The sequence below is a fragment of the Pimephales promelas genome, chromosome 4 (assembly GCF_988280905.1).
Source record: "Pimephales promelas chromosome 4, fPimPro1.hap1.1, whole genome shotgun sequence".
Classification (NCBI taxonomy): Eukaryota; Metazoa; Chordata; class Actinopteri; order Cypriniformes; family Leuciscidae; genus Pimephales; species Pimephales promelas.
In genome coordinates this window covers 23,717,458-23,740,563 of record NC_142772.1, presented here as the reverse complement: position 1 = coordinate 23,740,563, position 23,106 = coordinate 23,717,458, and the positions used below count along the sequence as shown (strand labels likewise).

Sequence of the window (23,106 nt, the reverse complement as noted above, 5' to 3'; positions counted from 1 at the left end):
CTATAGTGATTTAAAACAGCTACTATTTAAAAGAAAATTTCCGATTCAGTGCTCCACTGATGGTTAGTCTGTTGTCAATAGTGTCCTGCAGTCAGCCTCCTCTTGTACATAACGCCCGCACTTTCGGCCAGCTGCGCCCACGCTATGAGATCAACTCCCTGATCAGGTACCAGTGCAAAGATGGCTTCATCCAGAGACATGTTCCCACCGTTCGCTGCAGAGGAGACGGCTCATGGGATTTGCCTAAGATTTCCTGCACGAGTCGTAAGTATTCTGTGAAAACCCAACAAAGCTTTTTAAAAAAACATCCCAATATATCATTTATTCATATATATATATATATATATATATATATATATATACAGTATATATACATACAGTATATATATACAGTATATGTATACATGTTTTCTCTTATGCTCACCAAGGCTACACATTTGATCAAAAATACAGTAAAAACATTAGTATTGTGAAATATTATTAAAGTTTTCTATTTAAATATATTTAAAAATGTAATGCATAGGTGAACAGCAGCCATTACTCCAGTCTTCAGTGTCACATGATCCATCAGAACTGGTGGTCCATAAATAAACAAATAAATACATTTAAAAATGCATTATCATCAGTGTTAAAAACAGCTGTAGTGCTATTGTTGTAATAATAGTTGGATTTTAGGATTGGATTTTAAGAAATTTTAAGATTATTTAATGAAATAAGTTCAAAGTACCGCATTTATTTGAAATAGAAATCTTTTGTAACAGTGTAAAAGTTTTTATATATATATATATATATATATATATATATATATATATATTTCGACCAATTTAAAGTAGCTTTGTAGAATACATTTTATTTTCTTCCTTATTAGTAAAAAAAAAAAAAAAAAAAAAACTAATTCAATGTACTTGTACTTACTTTCCAGCCTCCAACTTCCAAAAGTTATATACAAAACGCTATCGGACATACAGAGGATTTCACAGTTATCCGAAGAGATCAGCAGACAAATCAGTTGATGTTCAACGACGACATCATCGCCATGGTGTAAAACACAACCGGACACAACACTAGTTACTATGGTGACACAACCATAATGTAAGGTACATCTTAATGTATTTTGATAAAATTTGACGGACCTGCCTGCGGGCTGAAAGAAAAAAAATATATATAATAAAATAAAAGATTATGAAAAGGACCTGAAATAGGTTCAACATAGAGTGGAATATCACTGGAATGAAACAGTGCTTTTGTTTTTTATCTTGGAAGAGAGATCGGCCTCTAAAAACACAAAAATATTATTTGACCTGCCCTCCATCTGTTCTGCTTTTTCTTGGGAATACGCAGTGCCTTAATACATTACACAATTTTACAATCCAGATATAGTGAGCTATAATAGTGCAATCAGAATAATATTATAAAGTTCGTGGAATCTTAGCCTACAAATGGTACATTTTTAACTCACTAAAAATTGCTGTATGATTCCTTTCAGTCTTTGAACCACAAGTGTATGCAGACATCCTGCTGCTTACTGAACAGATGAAAAATCATACATATGAATGTGAAAGAATATATTTATTTTATATACAGTAGAGGGAGTGAGCAATGGCTCACATTGAGTTAGTGTTTGTTGTGATAGAAAAAGGTCAATAATGTCATGAAAACACCTGTATATACAATGTAGTGGATGGTTTTGATATCTGAAAGTCAACACAGTATGTTTAATACTTTGACTTTAAGGTATTAAATATTGAAAAGCCATGCAGATTTTAGATTATTTATATTATTCTGTTAGATGTTTCTTTTACGTGTTTACAATGCAAATCTTGTTTCAAATGCATTTAATTTCACAATTTTTTTTTTTATCTATAAACCAAAGAACTTACTGTATGTATTTCACATCATTTCTCATGTTCTTTTTTTTTCCCTTGGACTTTTTAAAACTACTTTAAAGAGAATGTATTTTTGTGAGATGCTTGAAAGACTTGAACAAAATGTCTTTTTTTAACAAGATGCCTATAATTTATTTCTTGAGCTGCTCATTGTCTTTTCATTGTTGTAATAAAATACAACATACTGAGGATTTAACTTGGCCAAACTGCACATTGGCAGAATTCAGTGTATTAGAGTAAAGGACAGTGTGTCAATAGCTGGCGATGATGTGATTAATTGACGACATTTGCAACTCACAGGATTTAGATGGATTTTGTTATGACATTTGGGGTGTATCAATGGACCAAAAGAAGACGATTCGTAGTAACAGTTTGTTGTTGAACTGGTCATCCATTTGTTTATTCCCAAGCATTTTTACTTTAAGATATTTTCATTTGTTTTCTTATTGTATTTTTTTAAGTGCACATATCTTTTTATATTTATAGTATAACTCGTTTATTGTCAAATGTGATTGTCTAGAATGTTTGTGAAATTGAAAAATTGTAAGGAACTTTTTTATGTCTTCTATGTAAACAAAGTTTATTATATTATACTTGTGTTCCTCTAGTATTTTTTTTTTATTCTGATATATACTATATATACTATATATATATATAGAAAGAGAGAGAGAGAGAGAGAGAGAGAGAGAGAGAGAGAGAGAGAGAGAGAGAGAGAGAGAGAGAGAGAGAGAGAGAGAGAGAGAGAGAGAGAGATATTTGACTACAGGGAAGGGCCTAATTGCATAGGTAAAGGGATAGTTCTGTTTGAAATTAATTTTTGATATGTTTTTGACCTAAAAATATAAAAATTGAAAATACTGCGGAAACAATCTTGGATCCCCTTGAGGTAAGCTAAAACATATCAAAAAATAATTTCAGTGAACTATCCCTTTAATTCTCAAACATTAACTGAGGCGAATGGGATGTAATTTGATGTCTTTTTAAATTTACAAACATCTAATATATTACTCTATACAATACATCAATATAATGAAATGAACTGTGACTGGAGTAGACATTGCACTTCATGTGTTTTAGTATAACTATACAAATAAATAGCTAAAGTATGTGGTTCATCGGAAGTGCCTAATGTTGACCACCAGATGGTATCAGTTCACTAACACAAAGACACTTGAGCATCTGAATAGTTCTATCAGATAGCAAAATTATGTCAATTATGTTTTGTGAAGCTGAGTTCCATTGAAACATTAATGATACTCAATACAAAAATAGTTAAAATGTTTCACAATAAAAATAAAACATAAATATATAATAAAATAAAAATGGAAGGTCTATTGGCTCTTAGTTAAACATTTTAGTGTTCCTAGTGTTTCAGTATTAGTGTTCCTTAGTAAAAATGTTGAAAAAGTTATCTAAAATGTTAGTTTTGATATTGCCATTTGGTTTGATATTGTGTTTTCTATTGTGATTAACAGTCAGACATTGCACTTAGAATCTGTTGTAAAGTTGCATACCGGTGTGGATTATAGTTTTATAAATATGTTGCATTTAAAGTCGCAATGTAATGTAGAAGGAAAAACAGACTTTGGATGTGCCTCGGGTGTTTGAAGTCCCATTGCTATATTTTCAGTTGACACAAATGCATTTCCCTGCCGCTATAGGTATACCGCTGTGTCATTGTTCATTAATACTTGTGGTTTTCTCATTTATGTCTTGGAAGACAACCATTTTCCATTTCAGAAATTATTTATTTATTTATGTTAAACATCTGGTATTAATTTACATGTAAAAAAAGGATGAATTAGTCACAGAGTATTGTATAATCAGCAACTTTCCCTACAAATGCTTCCCAGACTTCTCATAGAGATTCTCAGATCTAAAGTTGAGAGAGCTACTCTGAATAAAGTATTTAATAAATATTCTCATATTATGGGCCTGCCTACACACACACACACACACACACACACACACACACACACAGTAACATTACGAGAACTCTCTGTTCCCAAAAGAAATGGAATATGTGGTATGCAATCAGCTTATTTCAGGTTGTTTTAATGTTTTGCATAGTCAGCATCTGGACCTTCAACATCCATGGTTATAGGCACTATAGATTTACAACACAGTTTAATGGAGAAGAGAACAAAAGCCATTTCAATTTTTATGGGTTTTTATTTTTCATTTTAAATTGATTTCATTCATAAACCGTACACTGCACATCAGATTAAAAGAAAAGAAAAGAAAAGAAAATGATATTTTGTGCATAGACAAAATCAAACAAAATATAATTCATGTGCACTCTGGCTTCTGCAGTTCAAAGCTTAAAGGTAGAGAATCTTTTCCCCTCCCAATCCCATAAACAAACAACATCTATTAATACAAAGTGACAAGTAATAGATGGTTCACAGATCTCATTATCTGAAGTCAGCCACACTTTGCCTGTCATTACATTCCAATGTTAGAATCTATTAGAATCAAACTGTGTGAATGTAGTTCATGTTGGTTTTTAGTGCTGTTTCTCCCTTTTTACAGAGAACAGTGGCATTACAACATCATTAAATTGCAATTTACATCTACACTTAAGCAACTAAGGCTCAAGCTAGTCTTGAAATACAACTGGGTCCTGAACGATTCTCGCATAGTTCTCTGCCATTATAGCAAAGTTTAATGCATCATAGCAGTTAGTCAAATTCAGTCAGTCTCTGGTGAGATACTTGTCAAAATGCGATGAACACATTTAAACAACTTTTAAAATCTCCACTTAGGCCATCAAGTTCAAAACTGAGAAATCGTGAGCTTAGAATTATAAGGTTCTATCTCCGTTTAGGGTAGTTCTGAGATATTGAGCATCAAAGTTTTTACATCCCAGCTGGCAAAACTGTTATGTAGTATAATCTTCTATTATAGCTCAACAAGACCATCACCCTACAGGTACTTTGTGAATAAAATATCAAAATCCTGGCACATTTGGAAATGTGATTTTTTAAGATGACCCCAATGGAGATAGAACCTTTTAAGTCTGAGAGCTCTGATTCTGTTTGAAATTATAAGGTTCTATCTCCACTTTTACAAATAAAACCCCACATTTCAAAGAATAATTGTATATAACCATTGATAATATAATATAATAGTATAGTATCAAAGCCAAGCAAGCAAGTTTGTAAGAAAAAAAAATATTTTCAAAGAACATGGACATGGAGTAATTACACAATACTACACCTCACTCCTCTGTACTGTAAAAAAAACATTTAGGGAGCATCTTACATTAAAAACGTTTAATTTAGTAGATTAACACAAAATATTGTAACATCATGAAAATTATGTTTTCATCCCTTATTCTGTATGTCTGTTTTGTTATGTATGATGTACTTCATGTTATGTAATTTATGTTGTCATGACTCTTTCCAACCTTCTATCTTTACCCCTTAAATACTGCCTTGTAGTATGCTTTGTCAACTGCAGGCATGTACTTGAACATGGATAAATATTAGAAAGATTAGACAATGGGACCCACTGAGGCACTGTCCAGGACTCAACAGGATAAACAGTCACAGTTGCATTGCTTGGACATTGAATCTACTGGAGATAGAACCTTATAATCCCAACTTGGTTAATGTTTTGTGAGATGGAACCTTTGTATTTTATTAATAACTACTAACAAAATATTTTTTTTTACAAAAATAACACCACACAGGCATTAATAAACACCTAATACCTGACAATTGCATTGCTTAGCACCTGTACAGTACTTCCTAAATTGAAGGGTGTTTTCGTATAAAATTATTTTCTCTGTAGTTGTCTTTATGCCACATTTTCTATCTGTGCCGTTGGTTTCCCAGATACTTTTCCAGTACCGCAAAACAAAGCAGTGTTTATACAAAACACAATCTTACTCACAATCAGGCTACAGAGCTAAGAGGTGGGTTTTGATTGGTCCGTCCGTGTTCATTCAGGGTTTTGATTGGATATTGAATCTACTGGAGATAGAACCTTATAATCCCAACTCGGTTTATGTTTTGTAAGATGGAACCTTTTTATTTTATTAATTACTACTAACAAAATATTTTTTTTTACAAAAATAACACCACACAGGCATTAATAAACACCTAATGGATCAGATTATGTCAAAAACTCAATTTCGACCAAAAGTGGAGATAGAACCTTATAATTCTAAGCTCACGAAATAGCTCCTCTCATTAATGAAAAAAAAGTGGTGAGAAAGTACATCACAATATTGCAAACAAAGGGTAGGCATGAATTATGAAACAATGGAATTATTTATGAATATAAAGCCTTAACACTACAGGCCAAACACATTCATTTGACATTTCAAACAGATAAAATAAGGTCACAGTTCATAGCATTGGATAATACACCAACACAAGAAAAGAATCATATAGAGTTATATAGATTTAAGGAAATTATAATTTGAGTAAGATCACAAAAGTGTTTCGGAAAAAAAGGTGTCAGGTCCATTTACTCATTTACTTTCAAAAACTTTCTGTCAAGTTTATGCTATTTGTTGTTTAAATATTTTTTTTTTTTCGCAATGTCACAATTGAGATTCTTGACAAACTCACACTTACTACTAAAAGGGGTTTTCATCAAAATGGTGGGACTTCAACTTTCCTTCCAGCTGAATATACTTTCTGAATGTAATTTGTGTTTGTGTTTCATACATATGGTGTAAAAAACTACATAAAAAGTAAATGCTAGATAAAATAACTGTTCACAATAATACTGTTATGTGAATGTAGCAGTACAATCTTTACAGTATGTTTTCTATAATAGTTGTCACAGGGTGAACGTGATTTTAATGCAAGATGTTCCTGGAGCAGGATCTTTGTTGGTGCTGGAACAACATTCCAATCAACCAATCAGATTTGACATGTTTACAGTTAATGTCAAGTTTAGGCTTACAACCCGGGGTTAGGTTTAGGACTAGGACAACATTTTTGGGCAAGAATGCTGTTTCAGGATCAACAAACTATTGGCCCAAGAACATGTCTTATATGGCAAAATCACGGTGACCATTGTCACAGGTTAAGGCAAGTCATGCAAAAAAAATCCTTCATAAATTTGGAGAAGGACACCGTATTGCTGTTCTTTGGTTGGTGACAGGTAACGTGAAATGATAGCGCAGTCTCATCCCAAGACGTCTTTTGACCATACGTCAACATCCGCCGTTTAATGGTACCCTGAAACGTCGGTTAGATGACGTTATCTAATCCTAACCCTACCCCAGACCTAAACCTACCCCGTCACCTAACTGACGTTAAAGGGTACCCTAAAACGACGGATGTTGTTACCCTAAAACAACGTCTTGGGATGAGACTGTGTTAGAAATGAAGCGCTTCAAGGTTGAGGTTTGTAGCAATAGACACCGTACAGCTTCTGCTTTTTGTCGGGGAAGCCAACAAAGCGAACCGCAGCCTCCGTGGGGCTGCAGTTCTTCCGGGGCCTGGAGATAGGGTAACGTACGCTACCGTCGGCCAGCCAACCGGCATCGCATCGGTCATATCCATGCAGCTTCCAGGCAGCATACATGTGGCCCACCTTTGCAATCTCAGCTCCATCTCTCTTGCATGCATTGACAGCCTCCTCATAGTCCAGCTTCCTGGGCTGGATCAGGTAGTAAAAGAGGCCTGTGATGTTAAACAGAGAGTTTCAGGGTTGTGGACACAGACATGGCTAAATGTTACATTGCATTTTATGCTAGAATTGAATAATTTAACTGTTTAACCCACCTTTAAGGCTGGCTGTAAAGCAGAACACATCATAGCGGCTTTTGGACTTGTCCCTACTGCCATAGTTTCTCAGTCCGGCTGAGGTCCTTGCGCCTCCACAGGGCTCTCTGGGTTTGGTAATGGGATACTGCACGGTTCCGTCATTGAGCCAGCCGGCATTGCACCAATCCAGCCCACTTCTCCATTCCTCGTAGAGCTGCTCGAAAGAGGCGACCACAGCGTCTTGCTCCAGACAGGCAGCCTCCGCGTTTTGGAAGTTGAAGTTGTACCGCCCCAATCGAGGGAAGTATGGGAACACAACTCCTGTGAATGAAAGTGAATTTTCCCCTGAGGAAAAGTTTGACTGAGTTTAACATTAGATTGATTTGATGAATATATTTTATGACCGCCCAATTGAACGAACAAATAAAGAGTGATATTAGTAAAAGCCTTAGTTTTACATAGTTCCCTGCTTAATTAACATGGTATAGTGTTAGAAAAAAAAAAATCAAAAAGAGAGATCGTCACTTGCAGGGTTTAGGCTTTTCAATGTTATACTCCATTGTTCCAAGGTAACAATGGCTAGTAATGCCAGCCTGCTTCATTATGCTCATTCACCTCACTTTTCTGTGTAAAGATCTCCACTGTTTCTCTGGAACCACGTCTGCAATGGTGGTCTTGGCCAAGAACAAGAACTACAGGGTTTTACTGGAGAATGAACTAATGATAAGTGGCAAATACAACATTTGGAAATAGTATAAAAGAGCACCTTAACATTTCAAGTGCTAATTTGTAGCTCTGTGGTAATGTTGCTGACTGACTGTATACTAAAATGACCTGTTCAAATACAAATTCTGAACTAGAAAATAAATAAAATGTGTTTGTAAAGTAATGGCAATGTGTTTTAGATTACAGTCAGTTCATTTGTCCAGTGTGTTGCACACGTCCTGAAAAGTGAAGCCAATAATACATTGGGTCAAAATTATTGATTTCTATTTTATGCCAAAAATCATTACAGTATTAAGTAAAGATAATTTTCCATGAACATATTTTGTAAAATCAAACATTTATGTTTGTGAGTGAATGCAGTGCCCTCAATTTTTTTTTTCACCCTCAGATCCAGATTTACAAATAGTTGTATCTCTTATCAAAGCATACATCATGGAATTCTTATTTATTCAGCCTTCAGGTGATGTATACATCTCAATAAAAAATAAATAAATAAAAAAAATAATAATACCCGACTTGTTTTGAGGTCCAGGGTCATATATATGGAAAATCTCTGCTGTTTCAATGACCAGTTGGCTATTGATTGTTAAATGTTCATTATTAAGTAATTTTGGTTGAAAAGAGCCAAGTAATACATATGTTATAGGTTAAATAATTGCTTATGTGACAACATGAAAAACTAAAGTTACCTTGCAATTCAAGGTCCACTTCGACAGTCTTGTCATTAAGGCCATTGATGATCTCACACCTGTATGTGCCATAGTCCTTCAGATCTAGGTTTGTAATAACCAAGGTAGCATCATTGTCATCCTTCTTTAACAGGTATACGCGGTCCTCAAATTTTCCATAGGTCTTCTTGTGGAACCCCATGGACATCAACACGTCGGTCTCTGTCGAGTCATCCTCAAGCTTTGTCCACTTGATTCTGTTTCCGAACAAATTGGACAGACCTTCCAGTTTGCAGGGCAGAGTGATATTGTCTCCTCTGTTGGCGTAGACTTTGATTCTTTCATCTAAAATGAAACAAGTAGAGTTTTTTTTTTTTATCTCAATGGTTTCTTTATATTGAAACCACACAGTAGGTCTAGTATATTTGTTTTATGTTTACAAGGACAGGATGTGTTTAATTATAAGAGATTTCCTTACACACTTTTATTGGTTTGATTTTATTGCTATTCGGGGCATAATTGGCCCTGTCTCAATATCCGCACTTGCGCTCTTGTGCTCTTGTGCCCCTCAATGCGCGTTCTCGCTAAGGGGTGCAAGGATGTCCCGATCCTCTAAAAGTGTTCTCCAGGGGTGATCATATCATATCGGGCACTTAATGCACTCCTTTTACAAGTGCTCATCAGACCTCACTTTGCTATGGGATATTACCCAGAATCCTTGTAGTGTTGTGACATTTCGAACAGCTATACAATGGGGGAGAACGGTTGCTATGGTGCTTGTTCGGAAGTAGAAACTCATTTCAGTCGAGAATATAGTTGTTTAAAGCTCAAATCTGTGGTTTATTTGTGAAAATAGCACCTATTTAAAAATTTGAGTTCCAGGTGATCACTCAGCGCTCATGTACCCCACTTTGGAACAGCCTTACCTCGGCTAGTCATTCTGACGTTTCCCGCGGGCTCTGTGTCTAGTGGTTAAACATGGCCATTTTGGCTGAGGGCAAAGTGAAGTTTCATAAATTTATATATTTAAGCTATTTAACTGTAACATTGTAGCATTAGGCTGTTGACTTATATTTGACTGAATCTTTTAACTCGCTTTATTTATTGACTTATATAGCTTCTTAAACTTTTTAGGCTACTTACACTTTAATAATGGCTATTATTGATAAAAAAAAAGAAATTTAACAAAAAGAGAAAGGGTTGTGTCATTTTATTTCATATAGCACATGTAAGACTATTTTAATAGACTATATATATCACCAACAAGTCATGTATTTTTTCATGTAGGCCTATGGTATGGGAAGAATTTCATATATCAATTTCCATAATTTTGATTAAAAAACATAATTAAAAAAACATAATTAAAATTGCATTTTGAATCGCTGTGAATACGGTAAGGCAGTATAAGCTCAGGTAAACCTGAAACCTCAATCACAATTTATTTTATCACAATTTATCTCTTATCTTAATATTAGTTTTAATATTAATAACATTAACAGAAAGGTTGGTAGATAATTCATTCAGCTCATTCAGCTCCTCAAGTTGGTTCCTGATCTCTGCTTGAGCCTTGGGAGGCCATAATCCATCACAGCTCCATGGTGGACGATTTGATTGATATCAAGGAAACTAAAACGACCAAAGAGTTCTCCATGACAGCTATACACCGCTATCAAAGTGTCAATTGCACAGCAGACATAATTTAATTTACCTGAAGGCACCATTCAGTCCCTCTTTCCCCTATGGTTTAAACTGTCTACAGATGTGCTTTTGCCAAATCAGTCAACCCACATTATCAAATTAACTCAAATCATCCTTGTTTATCTACAGCATCAACTGATTCATGTAAGCATGGGCTGGGCAACCTGTCAATCTAAAAAGACGAAGACAAAGGAATTTTTTCTGTTATGCCTTGACCAGCACGTTCTAATAACCTTTACACTCAGGTGAAGTGTATCTGCAAGAAAACATTTCCCATATATATATATATATATATATATATATATATATATATATATATATATATATATATATATATTACCATATGGGATATATATGGGACTCATTACCAAGACTTTCTGTTTCTGTGTGTGGCAGGAAGGGTGTTTCCGTCTTAATTTTTCATTATTATTGATGGCCAGTCTAGCCTATCATAGGTGCGCTTGGGCTTTAAAACAGTCACGTAGTTCTCACTCGTCAGGCGTCACGTTCGACTTGCGTCGTTAACGCGCTCTCGTCACTGCCTCCCGGAAACCGGATGTGAGCACCCGAACCGGTAAGGAGTATGCACTGCTGTTCTTTTTTTTTAGCTCCTGAAGTGTAGTCACGAGAAGTGTGTTCTTTTAATGTGCCTTTTTAGAAACACTGTTTTCTTTGGAGAGCGTGCTGCTGTCCTGTAGGCAGCACCAGCTCGTTACTGTTCGTCATTGTTTACGTGTACTGCGTGTATTGGATGTGATCTCTCGCTAATCGTGCTCTTTTGAAATGCGTGTTTTTAAAGTGCTAGTTTGTATTTAAGGATGTGTCCTAATGAATACCCTGTCTCCGTGGTGAGAACCTGAGTTATTCTCCAGAGAAAGCTACGTTTCCTTCTCCCCGACGATCGGTACGTAGTAGTTTTGCGCATGCATTCAGTTGGAGAATTTATCTAGCAGAGTAACACTCTTGTTGTTTATAGGGCCCTGTTCCGTAAAGGACCGTAACCACATTCAAGTTGGGGGCTCCGTGTTCATTTTATGGCCGCAGTGCTGTCCTGTTTCAATTATGTCCTAATTCCGTGTCGACTATATCAACTGTCATCTGATTCCATCGTATTTTGGGACTTAAGTTGATATTTTCTTTAGTTTCTGTTTGCTTTCACAAAGTTTCCATTTTCTTTTGAATTGATATTAGCTGCAGAGATTGGTGTTAGAATTTGAGCCTTAATTCCTGCTCTTCTCTCAATTTAATTCATTTGGATTTTTCTCATTTGTATTTGATTTTGCTTTTGGACTGTAATCCTTGTTCCTCGCTTGATCTAATTTATTTTCCTAATTGTTTTCTTCATTTGATTTTGCTTCCAAAGTTGAGTTTTCTATTTTTCAATTATTTTGAAATAATAGCTCATGTCTTTGGTGTGGGTTATTTTGCTCCCACCTGCCTGAATTGTTTTTTTGATTAATAATTTTGACTGAAGTTTAGTTTATTTTCTTTAATTATTTCTTTATACATTTTGCTACTGTTGACATTTGGATTTAGTTTCAACTAACTGTTTAATTCAATTCACTAATTGTAATTATTTTGGTTTCTTGATTTAGGTGTTAATAACCTTTCCAGCCATCAAAGTGTTTTTTTATTATTATTTTCTGAATCTGACGTGTACCTTTTGTGTGTGTTAGCAGGGCCTGAGTACCGGGGGCAGAGGATTCTTATTTGGGTGACGGTATCTTTTTCACCGTGTGCAGTGCTTGGAATTAACACCCCTGTGTGTGTGTGTGTGTGTGTGTGTGTGCGTGAGCACAGTGTAGTGGTTCTGCACCTGTCGGTGGTACGCTACGACTCCCTGCCTCGGTGTCTCTTGTCCTTGTCTAGACCTGCTGCTAAACCTCTAGGGGTTCATTGAATTTGGACAAAGTGTCCTATATCCTTTTTATACTGCTCATTTTTTAAGAATTGTCAATAAAACTGATTTTTTTGTACGATAACTCATGTCTCTGACTCTTTTCGGTGATACGAACTTGTGTATGCCTTTTTGTAGGGGCTAATTTAAATTCTCTGGGTGAAATTCCCAGGGTGGCGTAGTTTGATTTCGATGATGCAATACCATTAATTATAATTCTTAAGGAACTCCCCTTACTGCTTCTGTGTCGCCCCGCCACATGTGCATTAAACCATTTACTTTATAGTCCTTTATTACTCCTTCCTTGACTAAACTGGAAACTTCTTAACCATGTGCCAAACCTATGCTCAGAATAATTATACCACGTTCATAACATCTGAGTGTTTCATGAATCAGAAGCCATATTAAACTGTACTGTTCTCCACCTTTAATTATACAGCACTTAGTTCACATTAATACCAACTGATGAAATATTCTCCACTTTCCAGAAGTAATTAAATCCTAGCCCATTTCTTACAATCATTACCACATCTGATCCCTTGTTACACTTCATTGTGAGTCATTCACTCACTCTCACTTTCTTCCAAATAAACTCTCGCTTACGAGAGAGTGTGCCAAAGTGGCATGCTGTAACCAGGGAACAGATGAATAATCTCTCATAAAATGATCAATAATGACAGCAGCTACCAGTGTTGGAAATTTATAACCAAGATTTTTGGATTAGGGCTCCACACATGCAAGAGCTCTCTTTGTTGGCTGACTATCTACACCATTGCTATAGTGTGCTTTTGTACCAGTTTTGCACAACTCTCAAATAACATCTCAAATCCTCTAACCCACAATGTTCTCCATATACCTAACTCCCACTAGTTCTCATGACACCCCATCCCCCATCTCCACCCACCCTTTATTCCTGCTCTTGTAAGCAAACAGAAGGAAAGTGTTTACTCTTGAACAGAAGAATGGAAGTGCCGTAGCGGTTTAAATATTTAAGTGCCTCTCTCCCACCCACCAAAAAACAGATATTTGGTGTAAGAAAGGATAGATATTAATTTAACATACGGTAAATGGTATTTTTATTGTTTTCCAGAGAAAACTATAATTGAGGTCCGTGACTGCATGTAGTCATAATAATGCAGTAATAATCTAAATAATTATTATAATAATAAATTAAGTCTTACAAAATGATAACAACACATACCAATAATAAATATATATTTTAATATAATTAAAACAATAGTTGACAATTTATTAAAAAAAAGTATAGGTAAAGTAAGCAAGCAGACAAATAATATTACAAGTAGTTAGACAATGGGTTCTATAACCAAGTCATCATCAGAGATGTTTGCAAACTGAAGTATAAACAGAGAGGGTGATATAAATTTAAATTAAAACAATCATTCAACATTGCCATGTAATACATGTGTTTGGGTCCTATTGACATCTTGTACACATCTGCTGGGCAAATGGGGTTGGAGTCCCACAGTTTATTTGGTTGTTAGGGACCCAATCCTAAATGCACACTGATTAGAGCTTCACATCTGTGTATACAAGTGACATATGGGATCGCTCCCTCACAGTCAGACAGTCTTGATGGCTAAACTTCACTTCCTACACTTTGCTGAGCAAGCAGAGGTCAGTGGTGTATGAACATGAATTATTGCACACAGCTGGACAGCACTCCCACTATCATAACCATCCCACTTGTGCACAGACATTTAGATTATGCTTCTTTCTCCCCCTGTTTGCATGTGTTATAGTGAGATTATTTCAAAGTCCTTCATTCATTATCTCCCCCTTTCTCTCACCATTCACACACAAAGCCATTCTCTCTCTTTTTCACACACCCCCTACACGGCCATGCCTGACTAATGGCTGCATTATGTCTTGAACAGAGCCTCTGTGAATCAGGCCTATCTTAAGCAGTCGCTAAGTGCCCTTTCCTTTCTTCCATCAGTCCCTCCCTTCTCTCCATCAGCCCCAGTCCAGCCCAATCCATACACACCCATGCATTTACAGACCATTACATCAGTAGGAAAATAACTGCATTCAGAGAGGGGCTCTTTATATTTTCAGAGGCTGTTAATCTTGCTGTAGCTCCTGTCATATACATACATTAAGTGACTTCACTGTAAAATCAATGGATTTGGCACAGGCCAGCATACAGCTGGGAATATAAAGGTCCAGTGTGTGGCTCTTTAGCCACTAATATGCTCCTGACATCACTGGCGGGGAACTGATCTTGCATTTACCCTCAAGAAAAGGTAATAGACCTACACTCAAGTGTAATCAGCCGAGCCACTTTTCTTGGTCAGTTCAATGTTGGCTCACATCCTCCACTAACTGTCAACAACTGTTAAATTACCTGCAGCAGGTGTTTTAGAGCTTATGGAAGTCTGTGGTGAGCTGAATCTTTGTGCTTGTGTGTGTGTGTGTGTGCGCGTGCATGTGCATAGTGGGTGGAGTCTTGGAGTATTTTAGAGATGAATAGTGGAATAATTCAATTCAAATCTGGTGATAGCATTGAGAAAAACATGCTCATCCATGGTAAATGTGTTTTTTTTTTTATTCCTCATTCTTATTAGCGTTTAACTTTGATGATCTAATTTCTATAAATTATACTGTGCAGTTTGTGAGCATTACATTTATCTTAGCACATTCCCGTCTGCACATAGACACATAAACATATGCATTCTGAAAGATAAATTCATTCATCCATTCATGCATGAAGGGATTAAAAGTGGTTCTTACCTTGTGCTTCAACACGTAGACTGCTTGCAAAGATAAACAATGCCAAGGAAAACAGAGCGATCATCTTGTCTTTTTGTTTCTTTGCCTAAAGGCCTCTTGACTAGAAAAGCAAATTTACAAGAAAAAACACAAAAAATGGGCAAAAGAAATAAATGCAATTGGGCAATAAAACTGGAGAGTCAAGAAAAAAATATGTTCTTCCCGTTCTAGTCGATGTAGGTGTTGGTAGTTGTGCCACAAGAAAGATTGGGCTCCTAAGAGGTCCATTCAAAAGGCTTATATTGAAGCCCTGGCCAAATGTAGCCACTCCCCCTCCCCTTAGAGAGCGATGAAGCCCATCACCCTACATTGTGTGTGTGTGTGTGCGCGTGGACTCCCTCATTTAAGAACAGCTTCCCTTTCTGCCATGCATGGCTCTCCGTTTAAATTTAAGGGGAATCGTGCAGATTTCAATGTGTTGTTTGTGCTGGCTATGTGGTTAACAGGCTTTATACAAGGACTATTATGTAACAATGCCTTTAAAATTTTGTGACATTACATTGATTTAAATACAGTTCTCCAAAATCAAATGTTGATTAATCAACTTTATACAGACATCTTGTCTAATAGTATATTAATACCAGACACCCAGTTTAAACAGGTCTTTCTCAACATTTACACTAAGGTCTTCAAAGTTAATCTGTCCAACAGTGAGCATGTCTCACTGGAAGCATATACTCATTCAAAACCTTGAACATCAGTTATGCTCTCCAAATGCTGAATTATACAACCTCTCAACATGCTTGTAATACATGACTAGTGCAGTTTGACTTTGCTGATTGATTTTGCATGTGTTTGTACCTGCTGTGTTATGGTGTTTTACATCAAGGCCTGCCAGTCATATTTTTGATCAGCCAAGAAATCTAAAAAAAAAAAAAAAACACCCACCTTCCCATCCAGTCATCTTCTTGGTTCCTCTTGGAACCTTTACTTCACCTAACATAACCCTCTTTTCAGATTACTTAATGGAAGTTTGTGCTGATAAGTAAATATATGGACCACTTCACCTAAACGAAAGCTTGTCTGGACTCTAAAAGACCTCATTATCACAGGATAAGAGATATGATGGGGATGTGGAAGGAGTATGTGTGGTCCATCAAGGATGTTTTCTTAGTGGTCTCGATGGAGTGATGGTGAAAGGGAGTAACCTGGGAATGATGTCCCATCACAGTTATCTCAGCTGTGATTTACAGATTCTAGGTGAGAAGACACCCTTCATCCCCACAAGGCCTTGTCTTAGACTAAAGCTCTGAGTCATATGTTCCCCATCCTGAAAAAAAAAAGGTCTCAGAAGACGGAGGTCATTATGCCAAAATCATCACAGTGACTTATTTACACAGCTGATTTACACACTCACACTATGGAAAATGAGGAAGGGTCTCTGGGTTGCAGCATGACTAACTGTAAATTTGGTTCAGAAAAACACCATTAATTCTTGATTACCCTGATGATGTCAAGATTTGCTTGTTTCTTTCCAAACACTTAAACACAAAAGGGTCAAGTTGCAGAAATAACCATGGTAGTTATGAAAGCTAATTTAGGCAATTTGAAGTTATTTGCTCTTACCATTTTACTTTTGGTTAAAAGGTGTAACAATGTGTAATTTTTTGTTATTAAGCTAAAGAGAGTCCTTTAAGAAAATAGATTTTTTCCACTGTTGAAATCTATGAATGACTTGTGCATAATGATAAAAGAGAACATTTTTAAAATATAGCCTACTATACAAATCTTTAAAGCCTTTATGAAAGGAAACCAGGACATTTAACTAATACATGGTTTTGTTATCTCTATAAACGACAAAACGTGTAGAGCTCATCAGAACACTTAAGTCTGGACAAAATCTTTTCTTTATTGAATTATGAACCCAAAGTCTTATTTGGAGCCAAAGGCAAGGGAGTTGAAACCATGTCTGGTTGTATGTGGCTCTAAGCCATAGTGCACATCTGGAACATTTATGGTACATGTAACCATACAGTTCATTTGGGTTTATTCAAAAGACTCACAGTCTTCACCAAGAACTAATTTTTTAAGACTTGAAATGGCCCTAATTCTGCCTAGTGATGGCAACATAATAAAAACACACGCATTTATAGCAACACAAGCCTCCCAGTGTTTAACGGATGACGCATGGAGGTACTCACCTCACATTACAGTAAAGGAAAAGTTCACCCGAAAATTATTTACTCACCCATTTTGACTTTCTTTCATGTAACATGATAAGATTGAGAAAAAAAATCTGAAGTTTATAATTTCTAAGTTGCTCTTTTTCATACATTGATGGTAGCCATGGCTATCAACAATTTTTTTTTTATAATACACAGTAAATACTTAAAACACCTCGGTTACGACTGTAACCTCAATTCCTTTGCATAATGATGCCTTGAAGCACATGTGAAATCAGTCCAATGGTGTGGCAGAATGACAGAGGCAGTTGACGCCATGAACCAGGAAACTATAAAGCCTGCCCAAACAAAGCAGCGCTAGCTCCTTAACCCTTTCGTCCCTTCGCTGTCACCTCCCTTTTTGACAATGGGGGTTAAAATGTATTTAAACTTAAATGGTTGTAATTCAAAAATGCTTTGGAATATAGACCTAAGTTTGGTCTTGTTTTAAAGGAAACATTCAGCAGATTACTGCAAAAAAAAGTTTACATTTACACTACACTTACAGTACTACTACACTTTTTTCTTTTATATAAAATATATATTTTACATTTTTTTCACTATTTTACTATAAAACTACTATAAAAATCAAAGCCATATGTCTAAGCAAGTTGTGTTCCAAACTGGCCCATGCGTCTGATCCCACTGCTCTCGGGAGAAGCGCAGATCGTTGTCCAGCAGTTGCCAGTCCGCAACCTCCTGGTATATGAAGACCTGAAACGCGCCACCCTTCAGCAGGTCGAACTGTCATAAACAGTTCCGCTCCTTGGAGTTCGGGGAATCCGGCCAGGTCTTAATCTTCACGCAACAGCTCCGGGATGCGCGCCACAGATGGCTGGGGGCCGAGGGCCACGGCGTCAATGGAATCATCGAGTTGGTGGTGCTGGAGCAGTTCATTGCCCGTCTGCCGAAGAAGACCGAGCAATGGGTCCAGTGCCACTGCCTGACATCGCTGGACCAGGCCATCCAATTGGCAGAGGACCAACTGGTGGCGTGCCCAGGGGTCGACGAACCCCTCCCCTCATCTTTTTCTCTCTACCCCTCTTCTTCTCTGTCTGTCTCTCTCTCCCTGTCCCCTCTCCTATGTCGCGAGGTGGCGAGACCGGCACCCCGCTGGAGGACTGGCCTTGCAGCTGAACCGGCCCCTGCACTCTCCTCACGCAAGTCACCTGACCCACTTCCCACCTATTCCCACTTTGTGGATAGGTGTCCAGTGATGGACGTCGGAACGGTGATCAGGGTCCCCCACGTGCCACAGGTTTCCCCCAATCAAGCTGGGTTGTACCAAATACCAGTAAGTGTAAAGGGGGGTACCTATCAGGCTTTGGTAGATTCAGGTTGTAACCAGACCTCCATCCATTAAATTGATTTGAACTGATTTGACCTGATTCATTCAGTGGCATTGGATAAGAGCCGCATGGTTAAGCCACATGGTGTGTGCACGGTGAAGTGGTGGGTTACCCCTTAGTGCCAGTCATTATTAGTGCAGTTAACCATCACCTTCAGCACCCGTTAATTTTGGGAACTAATTGGTCAGGGTTTAATACGTCATGGCTCATTTATGTACGGGTGCTTCTGGGTTGAGAAAGAGGCAGGAGAAGAGAGTGGTGGTTCAGGTTGGAGAGGCTGTGCCGGGACCCTCGGGTACTGGCTCAGAGGAACGGAGTGCGTCAGAAAGTGAAATCCTTTCTGACTGCGATGATTTTCCTCTGGAACAGTCCCGAGATGAAACACTTAAAAAATGCGTTTGATCAAGTCCGTGTGATCGACGGCCAGCCTGTCCACCCAGACCAACCGCTCTCATATCCTTATTTTGCCCTAATCAAAGACAAGTTGTATCGGGTGACCCGGGACACCCAGACAAAACAAGATACAACTCAGTTATTAGTTCCAACGAGCCGCCGGGAAATGCTTTTTCCGGGGGCTCACTGTAATCCGATTGCTGGGCATTTAGGGCAAGCAGCGCCATTGAATCGCCTAATAACCCGATTTTTCTGGCTGGGCATTCACGGGAATATGCGCAGGTGGTGTGTGTCTTGTCGTGAATGTCAGTTGGTGAATCCACTGGCCAACCGAAAAGCACCTTTGTGCCCCCTTCCATTAATAGAGGTCCCCTTCGAAAGAATTGGCATGAACCTCATCGGGCCATTAGAACGATCAGCACAGGGGCATCACTTTGCATTAGTTCTGGTGGATTATGCAACACGATACCCCGAAGCAGTGCCGCTTCGCAACATGTCAGCTAAAGTTGCGAGTGCAATTCAATTAATTTCAATTAATCTCCCGGGTGGGAATCCCGAAAGAGATTCTCACCGATCAGGGCACGGTGTTTATGTCACACACCATTCACAAACTATACGAGTTATTGGGCATTAAATCGATTCGTACCAGCGTCTATCACCCACAAACAGATGGCTTGGTGGAACGATTTAATCGCACGTTGAATTCCATGATTCATAAGTTTGTGCGGGAAGATGCCAAAAATTGGGATAAGTGGTTAGAACCCCGCTTGTTCGCTGTGCGCGAGGTCCCCCAAGCCTCCACTGGATTTTCCCCATTCGAGCTGCTCTATGTACGCCAACCCCGCGGGGTCTTGGATGTTCTTAGAGAGGCTTGGGAGGATGGACCATCGAATAGCAAAAACGAAAATTTAAAATGTCCTGGACCTGAGAACAAATCTCCACACTTTGGGGCGGCTCTCTATGGAGAATTTGTTACACTCTGGACAAACAAAGTCCGCTGTACAACAGGGGGGCTAGAATATGCAAATTTTCACCAGGAGATAAAGTGCTTGTATTACTTCCCACATCCAGCTCCAAATTACTCGCCAAGTGGAAAGGACCGTTTGTGGTCACACAGCGAATTGGGGATCTCAACTATGAGATTCTTCGATCAGATAGGGACAAATCACATCAGATTTACCACCTCAACCTGTTAAAAAAGTGGAATGAGGTGGAGTCAGCGATGCTAGCGACGGTAGTGAGTGGGGAGGAGGATCTCGGGCCAGAGGCGAACTTAAAATCTCAATTTTCGGCTCTGGCCATTTGTGGAGATCACCTCTCACCATCCCAGTTCGCTGACATTCAAGGTTTACAAACAGAGTTTGCTTATGTGTTCTTGCCCCTCACTGGTAGAACAAACCTCATACAGCACCATGTTGAGTGCATGTTTGTACGCACCCGGCCATATAGATTACCTGAACATGACTAGAAAGTAGTTCAGGATGAATTGAAGCCTATGTTAGATATGGGAGTAATAGAAGAATCCAACAGTAACTGGGCGAGCCCGATAGTTTTAGTGCCCAAAACCGACGGCTCAATCTGGTTCTGTGTGGATTATCGCAAGGTGAATGCTGTATCGAAGTTTGATGCATATCCAATGCCATGGGTGGACGAATTGCTAGATCGGCTCGGTACTGCTCGATTTTATTCGACACTGGATTTGACAAAGGGTTATTGGCAGATCCCCTTGTCTCAAATGACTAAAGAAAAAAACTGCTTTCACAACGCTGTTTGGATTACACCAATTTGTTACCCTTCCTTTCGCACCTGCCACCTTTCAGCGCCTTATGGATAGAATCATCTGGCCAAATGTTGCATATGGCGCGGCGTACTTAGATGATATTATCATCTATAGTAATGACTGGCAGCGGCATATGCAGCACTTGCGAGCTGTCCTCATGACGCTGCGAGCGGCGGGGCTCACAGCCAACCCAAAGAAGTGTGCGATTGGGCGCGTGGAAGTTAGGTATTTGAGCTTTCACTTGGGTCATGGGCAGGTGCGTCACCAAATTGATAAGATGGCAGCAGTTGCGACCTGTCCAAGACTAAAGACCAAAGACCAAAGACCAAAAAGGAGGTTAGACCTCCGTAGTTCCTGGGACTAGCAGGATATTATAGAAGGTTTGTACCTAATTATTGAGACCTTGCTAGCCCGCTGACTGATCTAACTAAAAAGGAAGCGCCAGATACCGTCCAGTGGACGGAGCAGTGTCAGCAGGGTTTTACCCAGATAAAGGCTGCCGTCTGTGGCGGCCCGCCATTACAGGCTCCTAACTTTGCTCTCCCTTTCTTATTGCAGACTGACGCTGTCTTAGGTGCTGTCTTGTCACAGCAGATAGAGGGTGAGGAACGCCCGGTGCTGTAAATTAGTCGGAAGCTCTCAAAGAGAGAGACTATGTACAGCACCATTGAGAAGGAAGCTCTTGCCATCAAATGGGCCGTTCTCACTCTCCGCTATTATTTCCTGGGGCGAGACTTCACCCTCTGTTCGGACCACGCTCCCCTGCAGTGGCTCCACCGTATGAAAGATACTAATGCGCAGATCACCCGTTGGTATCTAGCTTTACAACCTTTTAAGTTCAAGGTGATCCACAGGCCGGGTGCACAGATGGCTGTGACCGACTTCCTCTCCCGGGGGGAGGGGGGTAGGCTACAGGCCAGACAGCTCCCCGGCCTGAGTCAGGCGGTGGGGGTATGCGACGAGGGGGGCCGTGGTTCAGCGAAGTCTGTAGCGGGAGAGCGGGAACGGAGCCAAGCGGTGAATAAGTGGGTCAAGTTCAAATGACAAACACCTGTCTGTGATTTCAGTAATTGGCGTGAGGAGACCGCATATAAGCGGGCCATGCTGAAAGCAGTGTGAGAGAGAGACTGGGAGCTCGAGCACATATCCTGTGGAGTCCTGCTACCGAACGCGTGACATTTGAGCTGTATTCAGCGGGAAGAATTTTCACTGCAACGGTCTTTGGCAAAGCTGTATCCAGCGGGAAGAGTATCACCACAACTGTGAACATTTGAAGCTGTGTTCAGCAGGAAGAGTATTATAGCCTATTATTTATTTTTGATTTATTTTTGTCTTTGACAGACATTCTGAGTAAACTTTATTTGAGCGTGACCTCGCGCTGTGAAAAGAGCACAGTATTCGCCGACCCTGTGTCTCCATCCATCCATCACCCACACATAATGAATCTGTTCTTACATCACAATAATATATATATATATATATATATATATATATACACACACATAACGAACCTGTTCTTACATCTGACTTTTTTATTACATAACACATTTTAGAAGTTATCAAAAAAGTATTATATATATATACACTGTTAGAAATTTCTTGTAATTTTACAGGAAATTCCTGGCTAATAGTTGCCGTAAATTTACTGTAAACAGTATACAGGACTGCTATTGTAAAATAACTACAACAAGATACTGTAATTTTACAGGATAGAATACTGTAAATTATACAGCAAAATTTTATATTTACGGCAACTCAGTAGCCAAGAATTTCCTGTAATTTTAGGTATTTTCTGTAATTTCATAGGACAGCATATTGTAAATATTACAATTAAATATTGTAACTTGGATAAATGTCCTCTTTCAGACTTCTGCAAAGAAAAACAAAACACTTTTTTTTTTTAAATATATATTTTTATTTTCTCTTAAAACTAATGAGAAAACGAGTCCACGATGCACATTTTGGACGTTTTTTTCTCTGCCTGCCCATCTGGGGATGCTGCAAAAGGCTCTGAAAACAGGGAGGGAA

General features: G+C 38.4%; 2 protein-coding genes and 1 long non-coding RNA gene across 5 annotated transcripts in view; 2 read left to right on the top strand and 1 right to left on the bottom strand.

Annotated features, from left to right (window-relative positions):
* Nucleotides 1-2,430, top strand: part of vcana (versican a) — a 46,675-nt gene extending 44,245 nt beyond the window's left edge. The window contains exons 16-17 of the mRNA XM_089130696.1: nt 82-264; nt 923-2,430. Coding sequence (XP_088986822.1) covers nt 82-264; nt 923-1,068 — 329 coding nt within the window. The 3' untranslated portion in view covers nt 1,069-2,430. The remainder of the gene's footprint in view (nt 1-81; nt 265-922) is intronic.
* Nucleotides 2,431-7,174: 4,744 nt separating this feature from the next.
* On the bottom strand, nt 7,175-15,711 carry hapln1a (hyaluronan and proteoglycan link protein 1a). The gene is made up of 4 exons (XM_039649849.2): nt 15,356-15,711; nt 9,031-9,354; nt 7,634-7,936; nt 7,175-7,531 (listed from the first exon to the last, which is right to left on the bottom strand). The coding sequence occupies exons 1-4, from the start codon at nt 15,417-15,419 to the stop codon at nt 7,242-7,244; spliced, it is 981 nt and encodes a 326-aa protein (XP_039505783.2). The 5' UTR covers nt 15,420-15,711; the 3' UTR covers nt 7,175-7,241.
* On the top strand, nt 11,107-12,689 carry LOC148981698 (uncharacterized). 3 transcript variants are annotated; one of them, XR_016168303.1, is made up of 3 exons: nt 11,107-11,281; nt 11,525-11,611; nt 11,684-12,689. It is a non-coding gene; the product is annotated as an uncharacterized LOC148981698 (long non-coding RNA). The 3 variants fall into 3 exon arrangements; XR_016168302.1 differs by having other exon boundaries at nt 11,366-11,611; XR_016168301.1 differs by lacking the exon at nt 11,107-11,281 and having other exon boundaries at nt 11,288-11,611.
* Nucleotides 15,712-23,106: the final 7,395 nt, after the last annotated feature.

Excerpts from the sequence above, each read along its gene's own strand:
- hapln1a (XM_039649849.2), bottom strand. The coding sequence starts at position 15,419 with ATGATCGCTCTGTTTTCCTTGGCATTGTTTATCTTTGCAAGCAGTCTA. Across the intron at positions 9,355-15,355 it reads TCTACGTGTTGAAGCACAAG|ATGAAAGAATCAAAGTCTAC; the intron begins GTAAGAACCACT and ends GTTTCATTTTAG. Across the intron at positions 7,937-9,030 it reads AGTGGACCTTGAATTGCAAG|GAGTTGTGTTCCCATACTTC; the intron begins GTAACTTTAGTT and ends TTTCATTCACAG.